The sequence below is a fragment of the Microcaecilia unicolor genome, chromosome 4 (assembly GCF_901765095.1).
Source record: "Microcaecilia unicolor chromosome 4, aMicUni1.1, whole genome shotgun sequence".
Classification (NCBI taxonomy): Eukaryota; Metazoa; Chordata; class Amphibia; order Gymnophiona; family Siphonopidae; genus Microcaecilia; species Microcaecilia unicolor.
The window spans coordinates 51,946,478-51,967,182 of record NC_044034.1 but is presented as its reverse complement, the minus strand read 5'-3'; the positions used below and the strand labels follow the sequence as shown (position 1 = coordinate 51,967,182).

Sequence of the window (20,705 nt, the reverse complement as noted above, 5' to 3'; positions counted from 1 at the left end):
ATATCTGTGTTTGTGAAAAAGACATGGTTTTCAGTTGGCATTGACTGTGCAGGATCGACAAGCCCTGGAGCTGGGGGCCTTGGAGCTCAGAGGGAGGGGTGGCCGGCTCTGGAGCTAGGGTGGGGGCGGAGCTAGGGTGGGGCAGAATTAGGGTGGGGCGGGGCTAGGGTGGGGCCCCGTCAAATTGGTCTGCATAGGGCCCCGCACTTGCTAAGACCGGCCCTGAGTACAATACCTCAAGGAATAATCCTGTCACTTTCCTCAAGGTGGAAAACCTGGGGTAGGTTACTACCAACACACAGGAAAACAGAGCATTCATTACAGAGAGGATCTCTACTCGTTCACAACCTATGTATGTGGTGATTGCAGAGGTGTATGGGGGGGATGTAGGGGGGGGTGCTCTATGGGGCTTAAAATGCTGCACTGCATATGCTGCTCAATATTTGGTGGTTTCCTCTCTGGATAACAGTCCACAAGACAGGAAAGATTTGCATACTGATGTTTCTTTTCTCTTATTTTGTTTCTGTGTTAGTTGTCAGCTGAAGATATAATTGGACAGCATATTTCTTATCTCCTCATGTCTGTTCATTTGTGATTTGATGTCTTATAGGCTATATGTGCTGTTTATGATGTATATACTAGATCAATGTATGTGCAATGCTTAATAAATAAATAAATAAAAAGAATGAATATAAACTACTTTTATTTCATGGTGAGATCTGATGATGAATCACCTCATTTTTGTTCTGATAGCCAAGAACCTGTTGTTGGTAATATTAAATAAACAAAACAAATACATTAATAAACCTATATGGTTTCTCACGGTTAAGGTCTTCTCACTTACACCCAGAGGTCAAGATAAATAATACAACAACAGTAACCTGGAAACTCATTTGAAAGCTACATAACAAAATACTCAAATAGAAAATGACTTACTTTCTTCTTCGATTTGTCTCTGTGGAAAGTCTGTGTGCCCGAATCCGACATGCTTTTTGACTCTCTAGCAAAAGCTGACGCTCTTCAGCTAACTCTATTTCAAACTGAGTATTTACATTTCTGGTTACAATATATAGTTAAGGACAAAGGAAATCAAGCTCTTATATAAAGAATTTTAAAATGTTTTCTGTCTTGTAGGTCTACCATACCAACTATGCTTTTGTTAAACAAGTACAGTTTCATAAGATGAAGATGCATTTTAATATTTCTATCCCCAGCATTGGCCTTGAACTAGCAGCTCTTTGGGAGAAACAGATTTTTTTCTTGTTTATTTTTTTTTCTTTTAAACTTAGGCAGCTTGGGGGAGGGGGACAGAAGATAAATGGAAGAAGTGGGGTTGGGAGAGAGAAAAGGGTAGAGGAGAACATACTGCCCTCAATCAGCAAAAGGCCTCCTCCCACCACTGACTCTATCTCCCACGACTGAAGTCCATAGACTGCAAAGCCTAGGAAAGGGAAGGGGAGGAGGGTACAAGGTGGTGGAAATTACCACTTACTCCACCACACTGGCAAAGTCCCCAGGGGACCAATGGCAGCACAGCCACACTGAGCCAGAACCTGTAGCTTGATCAGAAAAAAAAAATCTGTGAACAGATCCCTGAGAGCTACATCCAACCAGGGATTCAACCTTGAGGCATCAGACTGCCGCATTCACTAAATCTTGCTGCACAAGTCCAACCTGCTGTCGCGTCTCTCGCGCTTGCCGCGCTCTCGGGGACCTTGGCATACTTTCAGGCTTCTTCCCCGGGAGCACGGGGTTTGTGAGTCCATAGGCCACTACCGTGGAGCGGCAGTGGCAAGGAAGATCACCTTCCAGGTAGAGAGGAAACAAGACTGGACCGGAACTCCGGACTGGAGTGCTACACCGGAACACTCGGAACTGGAACGCACCGGACGGGTGCGCACTGGAGTGGGGTCCGCTGGACTGGACACACTGGAGTGGCCCCACTGGACTGGAACATACAGGAGTGAAACCCGCTGGACTGGAACACAATGGAGCGGAACCCGCGGAACTGGAACACCCTGGACCTAGGCTTCACCTACACTTGACTGCCTTTCCCCGAGGGTTGAGCCCTCAAGTTCTGGCAGCCGGTAGGACTTACAGGAACAGCAGGAATGAAGATCCTGGAGTGCCCCCTGGCACCTAGGCGAAGGCAAGGCAGACAAGCAGGGACTGTCCGGGTTCTGGCAGTCGGCAGGATTCAACACAATGACTAGTAAACTGTACCCAGGCTAATAGGAACGCTATACCCAGGCAAACCAGTCATACACAGGAACATACACAGAGCAAACTCAGGAGACTTGGAAGGCTAATCACCAGCTAACAACTAAGCTGTGCCCAAGCTAACAAGTCATGCACTGGAAACAACACAGAACACTAGCAAAGCTTTACACAGGCTACAAGCCACACGGTGCCTAAGCTGGCTAGTCAAGTATTAGGAACAAACCCAGGGAACTAGCAAAGCTATACACAGGCTACAAGCCACACGGTGCCTAAGCTGGCTAGTCTATCACTAGGAACAAACACAGAGAACTAGCAGAGCTATGCACAGGCTACAAGCCAGACGGTGCCTAAGCTGGCTAATCTATCACTAGGAACAAACACAGAGAACTAGCAGAGCTATGCACAGGCTACAAGCCAGACGGTGCCTAAGCTGGCTAGTCTACACTAGGAACAATCACAGTCTTGGGATAGTGGCTAGCAAGGGCGGCTAGTCTAACACTAGGAACAAATACAGACTCGGGATAGTGGCTAGCAAGGGCGGCTAGTCTAACACTAGGAACAAACACAGAGAACTAGCAGAGCTATGCACAGGCTACAAGCCAGACGGTGCCTAAGCTGGCTAGTCTACACTAGGAACAATCACAGTCTTGGGATAGTGGCTAGCAAGGGCGGCTAGTCTAACACTAGGAACAAATACAGACTCGGGATAGTGGCTAGCAAGGGCGGCTAGTCTAACACTAGGAACAAACACAGAGAACTAGCAGAGCTATGCACAGGCTACAAGCCAGACGGTGCCTAAGCTAACTAGTCATGCACTGGAAACAAACACAGAGAACTAGCAGAGCTATGCACAGGCTACAAGCCAGACGGTGCCTAAGCTAACTAGTCTAAACAAACACAGAGCACTAGCAAAGCTATACACAGGCTACAAGCCAGACGGTGCCTAAGCTAGCTAGTCTACACAAACACAGAGCACTAGCAAAGCTATACACAGGCTACAAGCCAGACGGTGCCTAAGCTAGCTAGTCTAAACAAACATAGAAACTCACACTGAAACTGTGTACAGAGCACTCTATACACCAGGACCTTTAGATGAGATGCAAAGGCCAGGACTGTAGTCTCTAAGTGATTAATAAAGCCCTTCAACACCAGAGCCACAGCTGCAGCAATCACCTTGCAACCAAACAGAGGCTTGACACACAGAGCAGTCAGCCCATAGGAAGGAACAGCGGAAGCCATCTTGGATACTGGCAAAGAGGAGGAGGCGGCAGCCATCTTGGAAGAGGCAAAGCCCACACAGGTGAGGTTCAGTAGGGCAATCAGCACACAGAGCCAGAGAGAACCTAAGACAGACACAGACACAGAGACAAGCAGAAGCCAGCACAGACACTGACTCCCAGAAACAGGGTAAGTCTGAGGGTTGTCACGGCCACGGACGGGACACCTGCACCATCTGCTAGAGGAAGAGAAATACTAACAAGGTCCGAGGGCTGCACCACTCCTTATACAGTACTAGTGACTAGTGTTCTCTGCCTCTATCTGCTAGTTGGGGAGTGTAACCCACTTGTCTATCTACCAGGATGATAAGGAATTTTGATTTACCTCAAATTTTTTTTACTTGTAGTTCAAAGTGTTATAATCAGGTACAGTGGGTATTTTGCTGTCCCCAGAGGGCTTACAATATAAGGATCCTGTTTAATAAGCAGATTATAAATGTGTTAACATTTTTAAGGCATGTTAATCATGTACGCGCCTACAATATCCCTATGGGCGCCTACATGGTTAGTGCACCCGCTAAGTGTAGGCATGCTAAAAACGCTAACGCACCTTAGTAAACAGGGCCCTTAGTTTTTACCTGAAGCAATGGAAGGTTAAATGACTTGCCTAAAATCACAAAGCTCCTTCTCCATTCACAGAGCGTGCTGGATACCATGAGGCTCGTTTTCAAAGTGCATAGACTTACAAAGTTACATTTGATACTAGGAGGCTCATTTTCAAAGTACTGATGGTGCAGATGGTCAAAAGGAAACGCGGGCGCTAGAGGCCAGGTCCAGTCTGGCTGGGCTGGGCCGGGGTGGAGAGGGGCTCTTCTGTCAGGGGAATGTTTATTTATTTATTAGGATTTATTTACCGCCTTTTTGAAGGAATTCACTCAAGGCAGTGTTCAGTAAGAATAGATCAAACATGAGCAATAGGCAATTACAGCAATCAAAATATTCAACAAACAATACAAAGTATGGCATGGTATACTACTTGCAATGACAACACAATACGTAATAGAACATTATAATTGGTAGTGAAGGGTAAGGCAAAGATGTAACATATAGATGGGTAAGAAAGTAGGAAGAATTAGAAAGTAAGGTGACTAATTTGAAGAAAGTTGCACATGAGGTCAGAGAGATGGTTAAATATTATCTCAGCTAGGATAGGAGTGGATAAACATGTCCTGCTGCAGTATGTGAAGCCTGAGTCAATCCTTATGTGCGTGAGTGAGACTAACAAGTTAGTTACTTCTTCCATTAAAGGCCTAGTTGAAGAGCCAAGCTTTCACCTGCTTCCTGAAGTAGAGATAGTCTTGTGTTAAGCGGAGCCTCTCAGGCAATGCATTCCAGAGTGTGGGTGCTACTCCGGAGAAGGTTCGCTTGCGGGTATCACATCATGTAATGTCTTTTGGAGAGGGTGTAGTTAGTGAAAGTCCTTGGGAGGACCTTAGTGTTCTTGGCGGTGTGTGGAGGATCATCCTATTCTTCAGATACTCAGGGCCATTTCCTTTCAAGGCCTTGAAGATCAGACATAGAGTTTTAAATTTAGCCCTGTATTGTACTGGTAGCCAATGAAGCTTTTATAAAAATGGTGTGATCTGGTCACGTCGCTTGCAACCTTCTATGAGTCTTGCTGCTGCATTCTGAATCAACTGGAGCTGGCGCAGGCCCTTTGCAGTCAGACCATTGTATAGTGCATTGCAGTAATCCAGTCTTGATGTTACCATGGCAAGCACAACTGGGATAAGATTTGCCTCTCTCCTTACATCGAGAAGGTAGCGTAGCTGTCGCAAATAGTAGAAGCAGCTCTTGAAGGTTGCTTGGATTTGGGGAATCAGAGTAAGTGCTGAATCTAACTCTATTCCAAGGTTCCTTTTTTTTTTTTTTTGAGAGCCCGGACCTGTCAAACAACTTCTGCAGGAGGACTGAGCCTTGGGAGCATGCCCAGGTACATTCCTCCTGCAGAAGTACACTTATGATCAGAGCTAATAGCGCGCATGATTTTTCATGCTATTAGCTTTGATCGTAGAGGTGCTATTGCCCTGCGCTGTTCTAACACTAATTTTAGAGCGCTCTTTAGAATAGGGCTTTTGATCATCTTTTTCTAAGTACTTTGAAAATATGCCTCCATGTAACTTTGTAAGTCTATGTGCTTTGAAAACGAGCACCTAAGTGAACTAATATTCTGAGTTTATCGTTGGACAATTGGGTAATTAAGGTAAAATTAAATGATATACAGAAATTCCTTTGTTTAGAAAACAGAAATATTTAGACATATACATATTTACTGTGACCAAGGAGCACTAACTTTTGTTGAGTTTAGCATCCCCATTCATTTTGAAAAGTTAGCTCCTATGGTGATCATGGACACACAAAAATACATAGAAAAAGGGCGCAGATAGCTCTCAAAATGTACATACTATACAAACTAACTGATGAAGTCAAACAGGATTATACAAAACAATTTAAAAAATTCTTATAAAGACATTTTCAAACAAGTACAGCCACATCTTTAAAAGAACCAAAAAACCAAACCATCCTTTTGTGGGCTTTTTCTTTATGCTACCTAAGATCCCTAAACCTAGAAACCCTGGCAGACTATTCATATCTGATACTTGCACATTTGCACAAAGAAAATATCTGGTCCTACAGAGGGAATCCTTAAACCTCTAGTACATAAGACAAACAGCTTCATACAAGACACCCTCAACTTCCTGAACAAATTATTTTTAAAAATCAAGCAGCTACCACCTAACCCTCTGTTAGTCACAATGAATGCAGAAGCACTATACAGCAACATTTCACATGTAGATGGCATAGCTGCATGTGACAAATTCCTAAAAGCATCTACCCTGGAACAACAATATACACTAGAAAATTTCACAAAATTAATCAAATTCATCCTAACCTACAACTACTACTTCAACAATAACATCTACAAATCATGAGTACCAAGATGGCACCACAATATACCATTCTGTTCATGGCAAAACTGGAAGAGACGCTTTAAAATATATATGACTAAATCATTTAGAACTCCTTTTACCAAGCTGCAGCAATAGGAGGCCTGTGCTGGCATCGGCACATGTTTTAATGCACGCCGAGGCCCCCTTTTACCACAGTGGGTAAAAGGTAGGGCTTTCCTTTTTTGAGGAAATGGCTATGCGGCAAGTGAAGTAATTGCCATGCAACCATTTCAGGGGGGAGCCCTTACCGCCACCCACTGAGGTAACCCGGTAGTAACCGGGCAGCACATGGCACTGCTCGATTACCACTGGGTACCCACCGGCGGTACTACCTTTTTAGCGAGCACTAAGCCCGCGTTGGGCTTACCGCCACTTTGTAAAAAGGGCCTTGGTATTTTGATGATATTTTTATGATTTGGACTGAAGGAGAAGAGACTCTGAAACAATTTTATAATTCCTTTAATGTCTCCCATCCTTCAATCACATTCAAAATTGACTACTCCACAGAACAAGTTATCTTTCTAGACACCATAATTTCTATCAATAATGGCTATGTGCAAACCTGTATACAGGAAACCAACTGACAGATGCAGCTATCTCCACATTTCCAGCTTTCAGTCTTCACAGACAAAAAAAGTCCATTATACGTAGCCAAGCCACATGATACCATTGTATATGCTCTGATCCAAGAGATAGAAACAAACACCTCAAAATCCTGATCTCCAGGAAACTTGCCTCTTCATTTAACACACCCAGAGAAACTTACTGTAGTGCAAAGAAAAGAAAACCACAGAGTGAGTGCCCCTTGTAGTAACATATAATCTAGAGCTAGAAAAAGTGAGAAAAATCATAAAGATTTACAGCCACTACTCTTGAAGGATGAATTACTAAAAAAAGAGATATTCCTAGCTTCAATAACCACCAAATGTGAAGCAAAAATCAGTGAAAACCAAAGGTTCAACAGAAGCTATATAGCAAACTGCAAATTGTGCCAGAACATATCATAGGACCCTACAGTTACTCACATGAGAAAAACATTCAGCATAAAGGGATCCTACTTACGGTCTCCCTTAAATGTTGTATATATTTTAATGCAGAAAATGTGGTGTTATATTGGAGAAACAGGACAGATGCTGAACAGAAGAATCAACTCACACATGTAGGTACTACATCAGAGAGAAACCACAAACCAATTAAGGGTGACCACTATGGATGAATGTTTCTCAGAACCTGGGCACTGCATATATGACTTTATGGTCCGATTACTAAGAGGTAACTTCAAAGTTCTTATGTTCCTGGATGATTAACATACCAAGTTAAATCAAAAACAAACATTTCATCACCGTGGAATGCACATTGCAGAGTACCTCAAAGTTCCCCATTATCACCAATACTCTTCAATATAATGATGTCCCCTTTGGCCAAATTCTTATCCAGCCAAAGACTTAACTTGTTCATTTATGCAGACGATGTTACAATTTATATCCCCTTCAGACATGACCTTTCTGAAATCTCCAATGAAATCACGAGCTGTCTGAACATCATGGATTCTTGGGCTAACTCATTTGAACTAAAACTAAACACCGAAAAAACACATTGTCTTATCCTCTCATCCCCATACAATAATTTTATTTTTATTTTTTATTTATTGCATTTGAATCTCACATTTTCCCACCTATTTGCAGGCTCAATGTGGCTTACATAGTCTTGTTATGACATTAACATTACAGGATATTAGATATCATTAGTGATGTATTAAGATTAAGTGAGGGCAAAGAAATGTGAGGGTATAGAAGAGAGTAAGGTGGGTGAGTATAGAAGGTACATTGTCTTAACTGGTTGGGTTGGCGAAGTGTTCAGTGGATTATGGGTTTTCTTTGTAGGCCTTGTTGAAAAGATATGTCTTCAGAGATTTATAATTATAAACCCACAACCCTAAGCACTCCTGTTTATTCTCTTCCTATTTCTGATAACCTCAAAATCTTAGGTGTTATTATTAATAGCTATCTTACACTTGAAAGCCAACTTAACTCCATTATAAAGAAGATGTTTCATTCTATGTGGAAACTTAAACATATAAGACCTTACTTCCTGAGGGAAATTTTCCGTAACTTGATACAATCAATGGTTCTGAGCCACGCAGATTACTGCAATGGATTATATGCGGGATGTAAAGTACAGTTTATGAAGAAACTCCAGACAGCTCAAAACACAGCTGCCAGGCTGATATTCGATAAAACACGATTCAACAGCGCTAAACCTCTCCAATTAAAATTACACTGGCTCCCAATCAAGGATCACATTACCTTCAAAATCTGCTCATTGGTCCACAAGATTATCTATGGTGATGCCCCAGGATATATGATTAACTGGATCGTCCGACCAGAAACAGAACCAGAGCATCACATACCTATTTGAACCTCCACTATCCAAGCTGCATTGGACTCGGATACAAATCAACATATGCATCGAATTTTTCTTACTTAAGTACACAAATGTGGAATGCACTACCAAAGAGTGTGAAAACGATTCACAACCATCAAAACTTCTGCAGGCGATCATTAAAGACCTATCTGTTTTGCAAGGCCTATCCTACTGGCCCTACTTAAATGCCTCAACTCTGCAATGCATCAATACCTTACATCGCATTGGACATTATATATTCCTTTATTTCCTTGTCCCTTGTTGTACCTGTTTACTCTAACCTTACCTGACCCTTATTTTAAACTGTATTTGTTTAACATCTACCGGACTTGGCGATCGCCTTTACAATATAATGTAAGCCACATTGAGCTTGCTAATGGGTGGGAAAATGTGGGATGCAAATGTAACAAATAAATAAATAAATAAATTTGAATAATGAAGAGCAAAAGTAGAATATGAAACCAATACTACTTAATTTGCCCTCAACGTTATCCCAGGAAATTGTCATATAAATAATATATTAAAGAAAGGAAACCTCAACAGCCCGGGGCGATGTTCTTCCCCTTAAACAGCTCTTATCACAGTTTTCAACTATCCTCTGAAACAAACCACAATAGAAAACAACTCCAACTCAGAGAAAAAAACATTGTAGCCAAAAACAGAGGAATACACTAAGACAATATTCTACAAGGTTAACGTCATATCATAGTGCTAAAAAAATATACAGAATACTACATGTGCACAGAAAAAAGTTGCACTTAGCTTATTCACTTGGGTGGTCGCCGTAGCTCATAAGCTTCTGCAAAGGTATCCAGCCAGGTTAAACTCCAAAAGTAGATCTACTGTAGCACAATGTAACTCCCCGACAAGAGGCCCCCTTGTTTAGCATCTGACTCAGGAGGAATCCAACAGGAAAAGTTTTTCAGTTAAAATGATGAAATATTTTGACACTCTCCAGAGAGGACTTAACAAGGATGTAGGTTTCCTATCACATTACAAACCATAAAATTATACTGCTTTGCCACCTTCTGCTTACCCATCCATCTCCCTCTATTTCTTCTTGTCATTCCTTCACTCCCCCGCCCCTTCCCTTGAGACTAGAATGCTCATGTTTCACTATTTTGGACCCCACAGAGAGAATACACACAGACATGCATTGATATAAACACATGTGCACACAGAGGCAATGCAGACACAAACAGAAGCATGCACACATACAGATGCAAAAAAGAGAGTTCTATGAACCATGGTCTGCATGCTTTCTTCTACTTATTTTTCTAATGGATTTGGTCCCATGTTCTTTCTATCCACTTTCTTCTTGTGATTGTAGAGATAATCTTTTTATTTTGAGTAAATTGTTTTTTTTTATTTTTTGGCACTGTTGTCATGATAGCTCTGGGATTGTTTTGATTTAATTTACATTGGTTGAGAGACTGGTGCTGAAAAAGCACAGTGGAGATTTCAAGGTCCTTTATCATGACCTAGATGTAAGGTGTGTCTCTGTCTCCAGTTTGTACCTGTGTTTGGTTCCTCCATCTTTAACAGGGATGGGCTGTCATTTGCGACAAATTGTTGTGTACCAATAATTGTACACACTCTTCTTAAAGAGTGAACATTATGGCCAAAATTCTATATATGACCAAAAAATTGGCGCCAATAAAATTTTCTACTAAGAGCTATTCTATAAATGGTGCTCAGAGTTGAATGCCATTTATGGAATAGCATTTGGTGCCAGGATCCACTCCTAATTTTAGGCACGAGGATTTACACCAAGTAAAACCTGGTGCAAATTCTCACACCTAAATTACATGTGGATTTCCCTTATTCTATTAAATTGTGTGTAAATTCCAGGAATGTCCCTGATCTGCCTATGTCCTTCCTATGGCCACGTCCCCTTTTGCATCTGCGTGTAAAATTTACACATGCATCCCAATGCCTAAAAATGTGCATGCAAATTTTAATGCCCATTAGCACCAATAATTGATTAGCGCCCCATTATCTGTGGTAATTGGCTTGTTATTCAATTAAATTACGTGTGGAAATTGAGTGCGTATCCAAATTTTTACATGCAATTTTGAGTACCATATATAGAATTAGGCCATTTGTGAAAAGACGGCATGCTTTTTTCTAATAGTGTGTATATGACCAATGGTTCATACATCAGGAAAGATTACCTCTCTTTGCACATAGTGCACACTCTTTAAGAAGTGCGCACACGTGTTACAACATTCATTCCAGAAGAAAAAAAGAAACAAAAACAAATGACACAAATGTTTTGGCTGCCCATCCCTAGTCTTTAATGTAGTGTGTGATGGGGATTATCCTATGTTTGTTAACTCCCACTGCTATCACTGATGCTGTTATGAATGAAAGTGAAATATATGGCTAGTAATGCCACAAACATGGAAGGGGGGAGAGGAATACATTACTGTTGCTTCTACAGATGCTACTGCAGGCGGGCTCAGAGAGAAAGAGAAGGACACTGCCAAGGACGTAAGGAATCATTATGGGCGGGCAAGAGGGAAAGAGGAAGCCACTACCACTCTTTTTGTTCCTCTCCTTGGAGGAACGGGGATCCTAAAAGTACCAGCAGATACCAGACTGTTCCATCTCAGCCGGAGATCCGGGAAATTAAAGACTGGTGAGCCTGACGTCGGTGCTGGGCAAAATGGAAGTGACTAATATAAAGAACAAAATTACAGAGCATATTCAAAAGCATGGATTAATGAGACAAAGTTAACATGGATTTAGTGAAGGGAATTCTTGCCTCAACAATCTGTTACATTTTTTTGAAGGGTTGAACAAACATGTGGATAAATGTGAGCTAGTCAATATTGTGTATCTGGATTTTCAAAAGGCGTTTGACAAAGTACCTTATGAAAGACTCCAGAGGAAACTGGAGAGTCATGGTATAGGAGGTAGTATCCTATTGTGCACTAAAAACTAGTTAAAAGATAGAAAACAGACAGTAGGGTTATATGGTCCTTATTCTCAACGGAGAAGGGTAGATAGTGGAGTTCCTCAGGGGTCTGTGTTGGGACCAATGCTTTTTAACATATTTATAAATGCTCTAGAGATGGGAGTAACGAGTCAGGTAATTAAATTTGATGACAACACAAAGTTATTCAAAGTTGTTAAATTGCAAAAGGATCTTACAAGACTGGGAGACTGGGCATCTAAATGGCAGATGACGTTTAATGTGAGCAAGTACAAAGTGATGCATGTGGGAAAGAGGAACCCAAATTATAGCTATGTAATGCAAGGTTCCATATTAGGAGTCACAGACCAGGAAAGGAATCGTTGTTGATGATACGTTGAAAACCTCTGCTCAGTGTGCAGTGGCAGCTAAGAAAGCAAATAGAATGCTAGGTGTTATTAGGAAAGGAATGGAAAACAAAAATGAGGATGTTAGAATGCCTTTGTATCGCTCCATGGTGCAACCGCACCTCAAATATTGTGTTCAATTCTGGTCACCGCATTTAAAAAAAAATATACATGGGCATAATCAAACTCGAACGACCATCTCCATGGGCGCCTATCTCCGAGGACAGGTACGCGAAGGGGCGGGACAGACCGTATTTTTGAAAAAGATGGGTGTCCATCTTTTGTTTCGATAATAGAGTTGGTGCCGGGCAAATGCATCGGATTTGGGCGGATTTGAGCTGGGCGGTAGCGATATTTGTATGATATACAGTACAATTTAGTTTGGGTTGCCTTTTTTCCCCTATTCTTTCTTAATATCAGTCATTCTCTTGTCCCTGTGATGTGGACTTTACGTGGGTGAGGTGTGGAGGGGCATTTTCGAAAGGGACGTCCATGCTTTGATATGGACATCCTTGCAAAACATCCCGATCCATGGGCGGGGAAACCCGTATTTTCAAAACAAGATGGATGTCCATCTTTTGTTTCGAAAATACCGTCAGGGACATCCAAATCCTTAAATTTGGTCGTCCCTAGACTTAGTCATTTCTGATTTTCGGCGATAATGGAAATCAAGAATGTCCATCTCAGAAACGACCAAATGCAAGCCATTTGGTTGTGGGAGGAGCCAGCATTTGTAGTGCACTGGTTCCCCTGACATGCTAGGACACCAAACGGGCACCCTAGAAGGCACTGCAGTGGACTTCATAAATTCCTCCTACCCACAACTGTACACCATTACCATAGCCCTTACGGGTGAAGGGGGGCACCTAGATGTGGGTACAGTGGGTTTCTGGTGGGTTTTGGAGGGCTCGCTGTTTCCTCCATAAACGTAACAGGTAGGGGGGATGGGCCTGGGTCCACCTGCCTGAAGTGCACTGCAGTACCCACTAAAACTGCTCCAGGGACCTGCATATTGCTGTGATGGACCTGAGTATGACATCTGAGGCTGGCATAGAGGCTGGCAATCAATATTCTTAAAGATATTTTTTGAGGGTGGGAGGGGGTTAGTGACCACTGGGGGAGTAAGGGGAGGTCATCCCCGATTCTCTCTGGTGGTCATCTGGTCATTTCGGGCACCTTTTTGTGCCTTGGTCGTAAGAAATACATGACCAGGTAAAGTCGTCCATGTGTTCGTCAGGGACGTCCTTGTTTCTTTCGATTATGGGTGAAGCACGTCTAAATGTTAGGCACGCCCAAGTCCTGCCTTCGCCACGCCTCCGATACGCCCCCTTGAACTTTGGCCATCCCTGTGATGGAAAGCAGTTGGGGACGTTCAAAATCGGCTTTCGATTATGCCGATTTGGATGACCCTGGGAGAAGGATGTCCATCTTCCGATTTATATCGAAAGATGGGCGTCCTTCTCTTTCGAAAATGAGCCCAATAGTAGTTTTGCTGATTGTTATGAATGTTGCCTTTTTTGTAACTTGATTCCATATTTTCTTTGGCCTTGTCCTCAGTTGTGTTTGAAAATCTAAAAATAAAACTAATAAAGTGATGGAATACTGGTACTGTAAGGCTCAAATATAGCAAATGTGTAAACAAAAAGGAATGGGAAAGGAACTGAAGTAACTGTGGAACTCAGTGCAAATAGTAACACTAAGATAAGTGCATATTTCCAGAATAGTGCATAACTGGACTATTATCATTTCTGCGTGTGTGTTTCACATACACATGTAAATGAATAGAATACTGGCATTTGTGCACGTACTTACTGGCTACAGCCCATAGTGTTTTTGCACTGTTAATCATTTATAAGTCTATTCATCCAGTATGGTTCTCCTTATGTAAAACATTTGTGATACCAAACATTAAGGGCCCCTTTGACTAAACCGCACTAGCAATTCCCATTTGGCAAATGCGTAAGTACATAAGTGTTGCCATACTGGGAAAGACCAAAGGTCCATCAAGCCCAGCATCCTGTTTCCAACAGTGGCCAATCCAGGTCACAAGTACCTGGCAAGATCCCAAAAAAGAACAATACATTTTATGCTGCTTATCTTTTAGCAAGCTATCAAAACCTTTTTTAAACCCTGCTAAGCTAACTGCTTTTATCACATTCTCTGGCAATAAATTTCAGAGATTAATTACACGTTGTGTGAAGAAATATTTTCTCCGCTTCATTTTAAATTTACTACTTTGTAGTTTCATTGCGTGCCCCCTAGACCCAGTATTTGTGGAAAGAGTAAACAAGCGATTCATGTCTACCTGTTCCACTCCACTCATTATTTTATAGACCTCTATAATATCTCCCCTCAGCCGTCTTTTTTTTTTTCAAGCTGAAGAGCCCAAGCCATTTCAGCCTTTCCTCACAGGGGTCATCCCATCCCCGTTATCATTTTTGTTGCCCTTCTCTGTACCTTTTCTAATTCCACTATATATTTTTTTAGATGAGGCGACCAGAATTGAACACAGAATTCAAGGTGCAGTCACACCATGGAGTGATACAAAGGCATTATTACATCCTTGTTTTTTCCTTTTCTAATAACACCTAACATTCTATTTGCTTTCTTTGTTGCCGCAGCACACTGAGCAGAGGGTTTCAAAATATTGTCAACGATGACTCCTAGATCTCTTTCCTGGTCAGTGACTCCTAAAGTGGAACCTTGCATCACGTAGCTATAAATTGGGTTCCTCTTTCCCACTTGCATCATTTTGCACTTGTTCACATTAAACATCATCTGCCATTTGGATGCCCAGTCGCCCAGTCTCGTAAGGTTGTCTTGCAATTTTTCACAATCCTCTTGCGATTTAACAACTTTGAATAATTTTGTGTTGTCAGCAAATTTAATTACCTCACTAGTTATTTCCTTATCTAGATCATTTATAAATATGTAAAAAAGCAGCAGTCCCAACACAGACCCTGGGGAACCCCACTATCTACCCTTCTCCATTGAGAATACTGACCATTTAACCCTACTCTCTGTTTTCTATCCTTTAATCAGTTTTTAATCCACAATTGAACACTATCTCCTATCCCATGACTTTCCAATTTCCTCTGGAGTCTTTCATGAGGTACTTTGTAAAATGTCTTTTGAAAACTGAATGGGCTGCTTCACATTTGCCTCACTGAGAATCACTAGTGCAGTTTAGTAAAAGGGGCCATAAGGATGTTAGGAACATTTCAAATTGTCTAAGAGTATTTCAGTGGTCATACTAAATTCATGGAATTCATTACCTGTAGAAATTTGGAAAGTTCTGATCATGCTATTTTTCTACAAACAGTAAAGACATTTCTTTTTTCACTGGCATATAATCTGACTTTGTTATTCTTAGCTTTTTATTTATTAAACTAGTAAATCAGGCCCGTTTCTGACACAAATGAAACGGTAACTAGCAAGGTTTTTGTTGGTGTGTGTATGTTTGAGTGACTGTGTGTGTGAGAGAGAGAGAGAGAGTGAATGTGCGAGTGTGTGTGTGTGACACAGAGAGAGTGAGACTGCTGGGTGCGAACGTGTCTGCTCTGTCCCCTGCCCCCCTCCTGCCACCCAGCAATTTTTCTCTCTCCCCTGCTCCCCCTCCAGTCATCCAGCGATTATCCTTTTTCCTTGCCCCCCTCCCGCCACCCAGTGATTCCCCTCTCTCCCCTGCTCCCCCTCCAGACACCCAGCGATTCTCCTTTCTCCCCTGCCCCTAACGATACCAGCCAAATCTCTGGCCCTCTGCCAACCGGCCAACCTCCCGCTGCCATGCACAGCTCAGCGTGCAGGTACTCTGAACAATCGATCCATTCGCCGCTGTGCGTCCGCCTTCCCACCTCTGGTTGGTCAGCTTTTGTGTCTGCCCTTCCACCTCTGGTTGGTCAGCTTTTGTGTCCGCCCTCCCACCTCTGGTTGGTCAGCTTTTGCGTGTGACGTACCCAGAAGTACATGACATCAATTCATGAGATGGATGCATCCTTTCTGGGAGCACGAATGCTTCAGGCTTTACTGCCACGGAGTCAGCTTCAGAACGTTGGAGGTGCGTTTTATTATTTCTTAAATGATTTTAAGCTATGTAATATTTTTATGTTGTGTTGTAATTATTTTATGTTGTGTTCTAATGTTGTCTTTTTAGTGATATGAAAGGAAGACAGATTGAGCCAGTATGGGTCTATCTTCCATTGCTTTCAATGGAAATACAACTCGGACTGGCTCAATCTGTCCTCCTTTATTTGGATTACATATAAAATACAACAAAAATTAACCCACTGAGAACATTATGAATTCTGTGGGAAATGTATATCAAATAAATGGGGAAATGGCATTCTCTTGATTCCAAGGCCATTCTTCTATCATGAAACTATAACCTTCCTTACTTGAAATGCTAATCCTGTCTCGCACTTATTCTTCATTTTTCCTGATACCAGTGTTCTCAATCTTTTCAAGCTAAAGGCTCACCTATATTTTCCAAATGTTGTGCCATAGCACACTAAAAGTTGAGAAACACTGTCTTACACCATTTCTTTTCTTTCTCTGATACATTTTTGAAAGCTGATCTACTAAAGCTTTTATAATGAAAGAGAATGGAAGAAACCTCAATTAACTCAAAGCCATTATGAGGAACCTCAAAGCTAGGATAACACCAATGCTGTTCCTTCAAATAAGTCTTTATGGTTATCCTCATTTTTGGTTACTTCAAACAGTGGATCTAAAGGTATATTTTTACAATTCTTCTTACATACATGTTTGTTCTTTTAAGTCTCACCTACATAATTTAGTTGTTTAGCCACTAATTCAAATTAACCGTTATACATATCGCTAATACAAATCACAAATATTAATCCTTGATCTACATTACAGTCAGAGGATCGAGTTATAAGCAAGCCTCAGGTCACTGTGCTGTTCCATTGCCAATATCAAAAGATGGCTTTTGCCCATCTATTTTTACTGCTTATTGACAATATTACTGAACTTCCTGTACTAGTAATTTCTTTTAAAGCAGAATTCCTTCTATGCTTTTTCAAATTATTTGTAGATCTGTCCCCTACCTGTGGTAGAGTTTTAAGTGGCCAGCACCTTTTTGTTTCTGTTCCTTGTGTATCTATTGGTTAATATTTTGTTGTGCAATTTACATTAGTATATGTTGTACTTTTCAGTTCACTGTAAATTTAATGGTTTCGTCCACTACCTTGGTGTTGTCCTGAGCAACAACAGTTTTTTAATACTGCAAATAAATAAATAATTTTTTTCTGAAATATGAAATGTTATTCTAATGTTATACTTCTATACCTCACTGCCACACCAGCACCCCCAGACCACCCTTGGGAACTATAGGACTGATGAATGCCAGATCAGCTGCAAAGAAATCCTCAGTGATCCATGATGTCATACATGAACAGCATCTTGACATCCTACGAATAAGTGAAACCTGGCTACATGAAAGTCGGGGTTTACCACTGGCTGAACTGTGCCCAACAGGTTTCAACATCCAACATCAACCAAGACCAGGAAGACAGGGTGGAGGGGTAGCAGTCTTCATTCAGGATACAATCAAACTGCGCAGAATCTCCACCCCCCAGCTAAATGAATCAGAATCTCTTTTAATCCAGCTTGAAGAGGAGAAACCAATCTGGCTGCTCATGGTATACCGAGCGCCTCGTAACAACACACTGTCTGTGCAAGAACTCCTAGACCTGATTACTCAAGTGACCCTGAATTACCCTAGGCTGGTGATCATGGGAGATTTCAATCTACACATCAAAGCCCCAGACAGCACCACAGCTGCCTTTCTGGACATGATGACAGAACTAGGATTCACATAGGCGATCAATTCTCTAACCCATGAAAAGGGTCGCATACTAGATATTGTATTCTACAAAAGTATTGACATCCCAGAATTTTGGGATAACAGTATTGAAATAACACCCCTATTATGGTCAGCTCATTTTCAAAGTAAATTTCCCTAATTGGCCACCTGAAACAAATGGCACCTCCCTGAGTTTGGAAGGAGATCAGAGACAAAAAAAAAAGCTGACCTTTGAGAATTTCCTAGAAGCCTTGGATTATCCGCATGTGGATGAAAAGACAACTACAGTGTCAGAACAGGTTGACATGTGGAATACACACTTATTAGCCAAGACCTTAAAGAAAATGGCACCACTAAAAAAAGTCTTATGTCCCACTAACAAACAATCACCTTGGTTTTCTCCAGAACTTCGGATCCTTAAACGCGAAGGACAGAAACTGGAAAGGAAATGGCGTAAATCTCGACTGTTCTGAAAACAGGCTAAACTGTAGGAAGCACACAACAAAGTACCGCCAAGACTTAACAGCAATCAAAAACTATTTTTCTCAATGCATTGCACAGGCTGCCAATTCAACTAAGCAGTTGTTCAGTATAGTAAACAGCATACTGCAGCCCCCACAACAGAACCAGCCCGCCCAGTCTAAACTGAATTGCAATGATTTTGCTGCATACTTTGTCAACAAAATTAAGTATCCGCCAGGACTTACCAGCAATCCCACCCAGCCTCCAATCAGTTACCCAGGAGTGCACAAACTCGCCCCCTCTTGACAGAGACAGATGGGACACAACCCAATGACAGAGGAGAGCCTTGACAAAATCCTAAGAGACCTTCGACCAACTACCTGCTCCCTTGACTCCTGCCCATCAAAGACATTACGGCAGGCAAGTATGAGCCTCACAGAAGGCGCCACAAAAATTGTGAACTCCTCTCTTTCTAATGGGCAACTACCAACAGCATTAAACAGGGCAGCGGTTCACCCTTTGCTTAAGAAAAACACAATGTTGACCAGGACAAACTTGAAAGTTACCGGCCAGTATCCAACATCCCATTTCTAGGGAAACTTATAGAACAAACAGTCTGTATTCAACTCAATGATTGGCTAGAAGAGAGAAACTGGCTAGATCCATGTCAATCTGGATTCAGACTCAATTATGGAACAGAAACTGTCCTCCTATCCCTACTAGATGATCTTCACAGAAATTGAGACAGTGGATTTGCCTCGGTGTTAGTACTGCTAGATTTCTCAGCAGCTTTTGACATTGTGGATCATGATATCATGCTAGCACGACTGACAGAAACAGATACTTGCTTAGTTCAGATCCTATCTATCAGACAGGCAACAATCCATAATATTTTCAGCAACTCATTACTACCATGAGCACTGGCCTGTGGTGTACCACAAAGATTGATACTCAGGCATATTTTCAAAGCACTTTGGGAGGCTAAGTTCCATAGGTTTCTATGGAACTTTGGGAGGCTAAGTGCTTTGAAAATAAGCCTCACTGTCACCTATTCTGTTCAATATCTACCTCAAGCCACTAGCTGAGCTGATTCAGTCAATGGACACTCAGTTCTACATATACGTAGATGATGTGCAGCTACTTATCCCCATTGAAACTGACTTACCTACAGCCCTGAAAAAACTGATTACTCGTCTAACATCAATTCAAGAAAGAGCTAAATACAACAAACTTTGCCTGAACCCAAGTAAAACCGAGCTTCTCTGGGTCCCTAGAACAAGTGGATACATACCCGACATCAAAAACTCTTTTGGGAAGTACAAACTCTCCCTTAAATCATGTCAGGAACCTTGGAATACAATTTCATTCAACACTTACTCTGATTCCCCAAATCCAAGCAACCTTCAAGAGCTGCTTGACAGTTACACTGCCTCTCTTCTTACATCGAGAAAGTAAATCTTATCCCAGTTGTAAATGCCATGATAACATCAAGACCTTTTATTTACGCAGACGACGTAATAATATACATCCCCTATAAACATGATCCAACAGAAATCATCAATGACATCAAACTCAGCTTGAACATCATGAACTCATGGGCGAATGCATTCCAACTAAAACTTAACTCAGAAAAAACACAGTGTCTCATCCTCTCATCTCAATACAACATGAATAAACCCACCAACATAATCACCTCAGACTACACCCTCCCGATCTCAGACAGCCTGAAAATTCTCGGAGTCATAATCGATCGAAACCTCACGCTAGAGAGCCAAGTGAAAGCTACAACAAAGAAAATGTTCCATTCAATGTGGAAGCTCAAACGATTGAAACCTTTTTTTCCCAGAGAAATATTTCACAACTTGGTGCAATCCATGGTACTAAGTCACCTAGACTACTGCAACGGAATCTATGTGGGGTGCAAATAACAAATTATTTAAAAAACTTCAAACTGCTCAAAACACAGCAGCCAGGCTTATATTTGGAAAAATGAGATTCGAAAGCGCCAAACCCCTACGAGAAAAACTGCACTGGCTCCCAATCAAAGAACTATTGCGTTCAAAATCTGCACCCTGGTTCATAAAATCATCTACAGCGAAGCCCGGGGATACATGACAGACCTCATAGACCTACCAACCAGAAATACAACAAGATCAACATGAACATATCTACATCTCCACTACCCAAGCTGCAAAGGCCTCAAATACAAATCAACCTATGCAT

General features: G+C 41.7%; 1 protein-coding gene across 6 annotated transcripts in view; it reads right to left on the bottom strand.

Moving 5' to 3' along the window:
* CEP126 (centrosomal protein 126) overlaps nucleotides 1-20,705 on the bottom strand; it is a 252,066-nt gene that overhangs the window by 229,387 nt on the left and 1,974 nt on the right. For all 6 annotated transcript variants that reach the window (XM_030200229.1, XM_030200234.1, XM_030200233.1 and 3 more), the window contains exon 2: nucleotides 937-1,056. In XM_030200229.1, coding sequence (XP_030056089.1) covers nucleotides 937-1,056 — 120 coding nt within the window. The remainder of the gene's footprint in view (nucleotides 1-936; nucleotides 1,057-20,705) is intronic.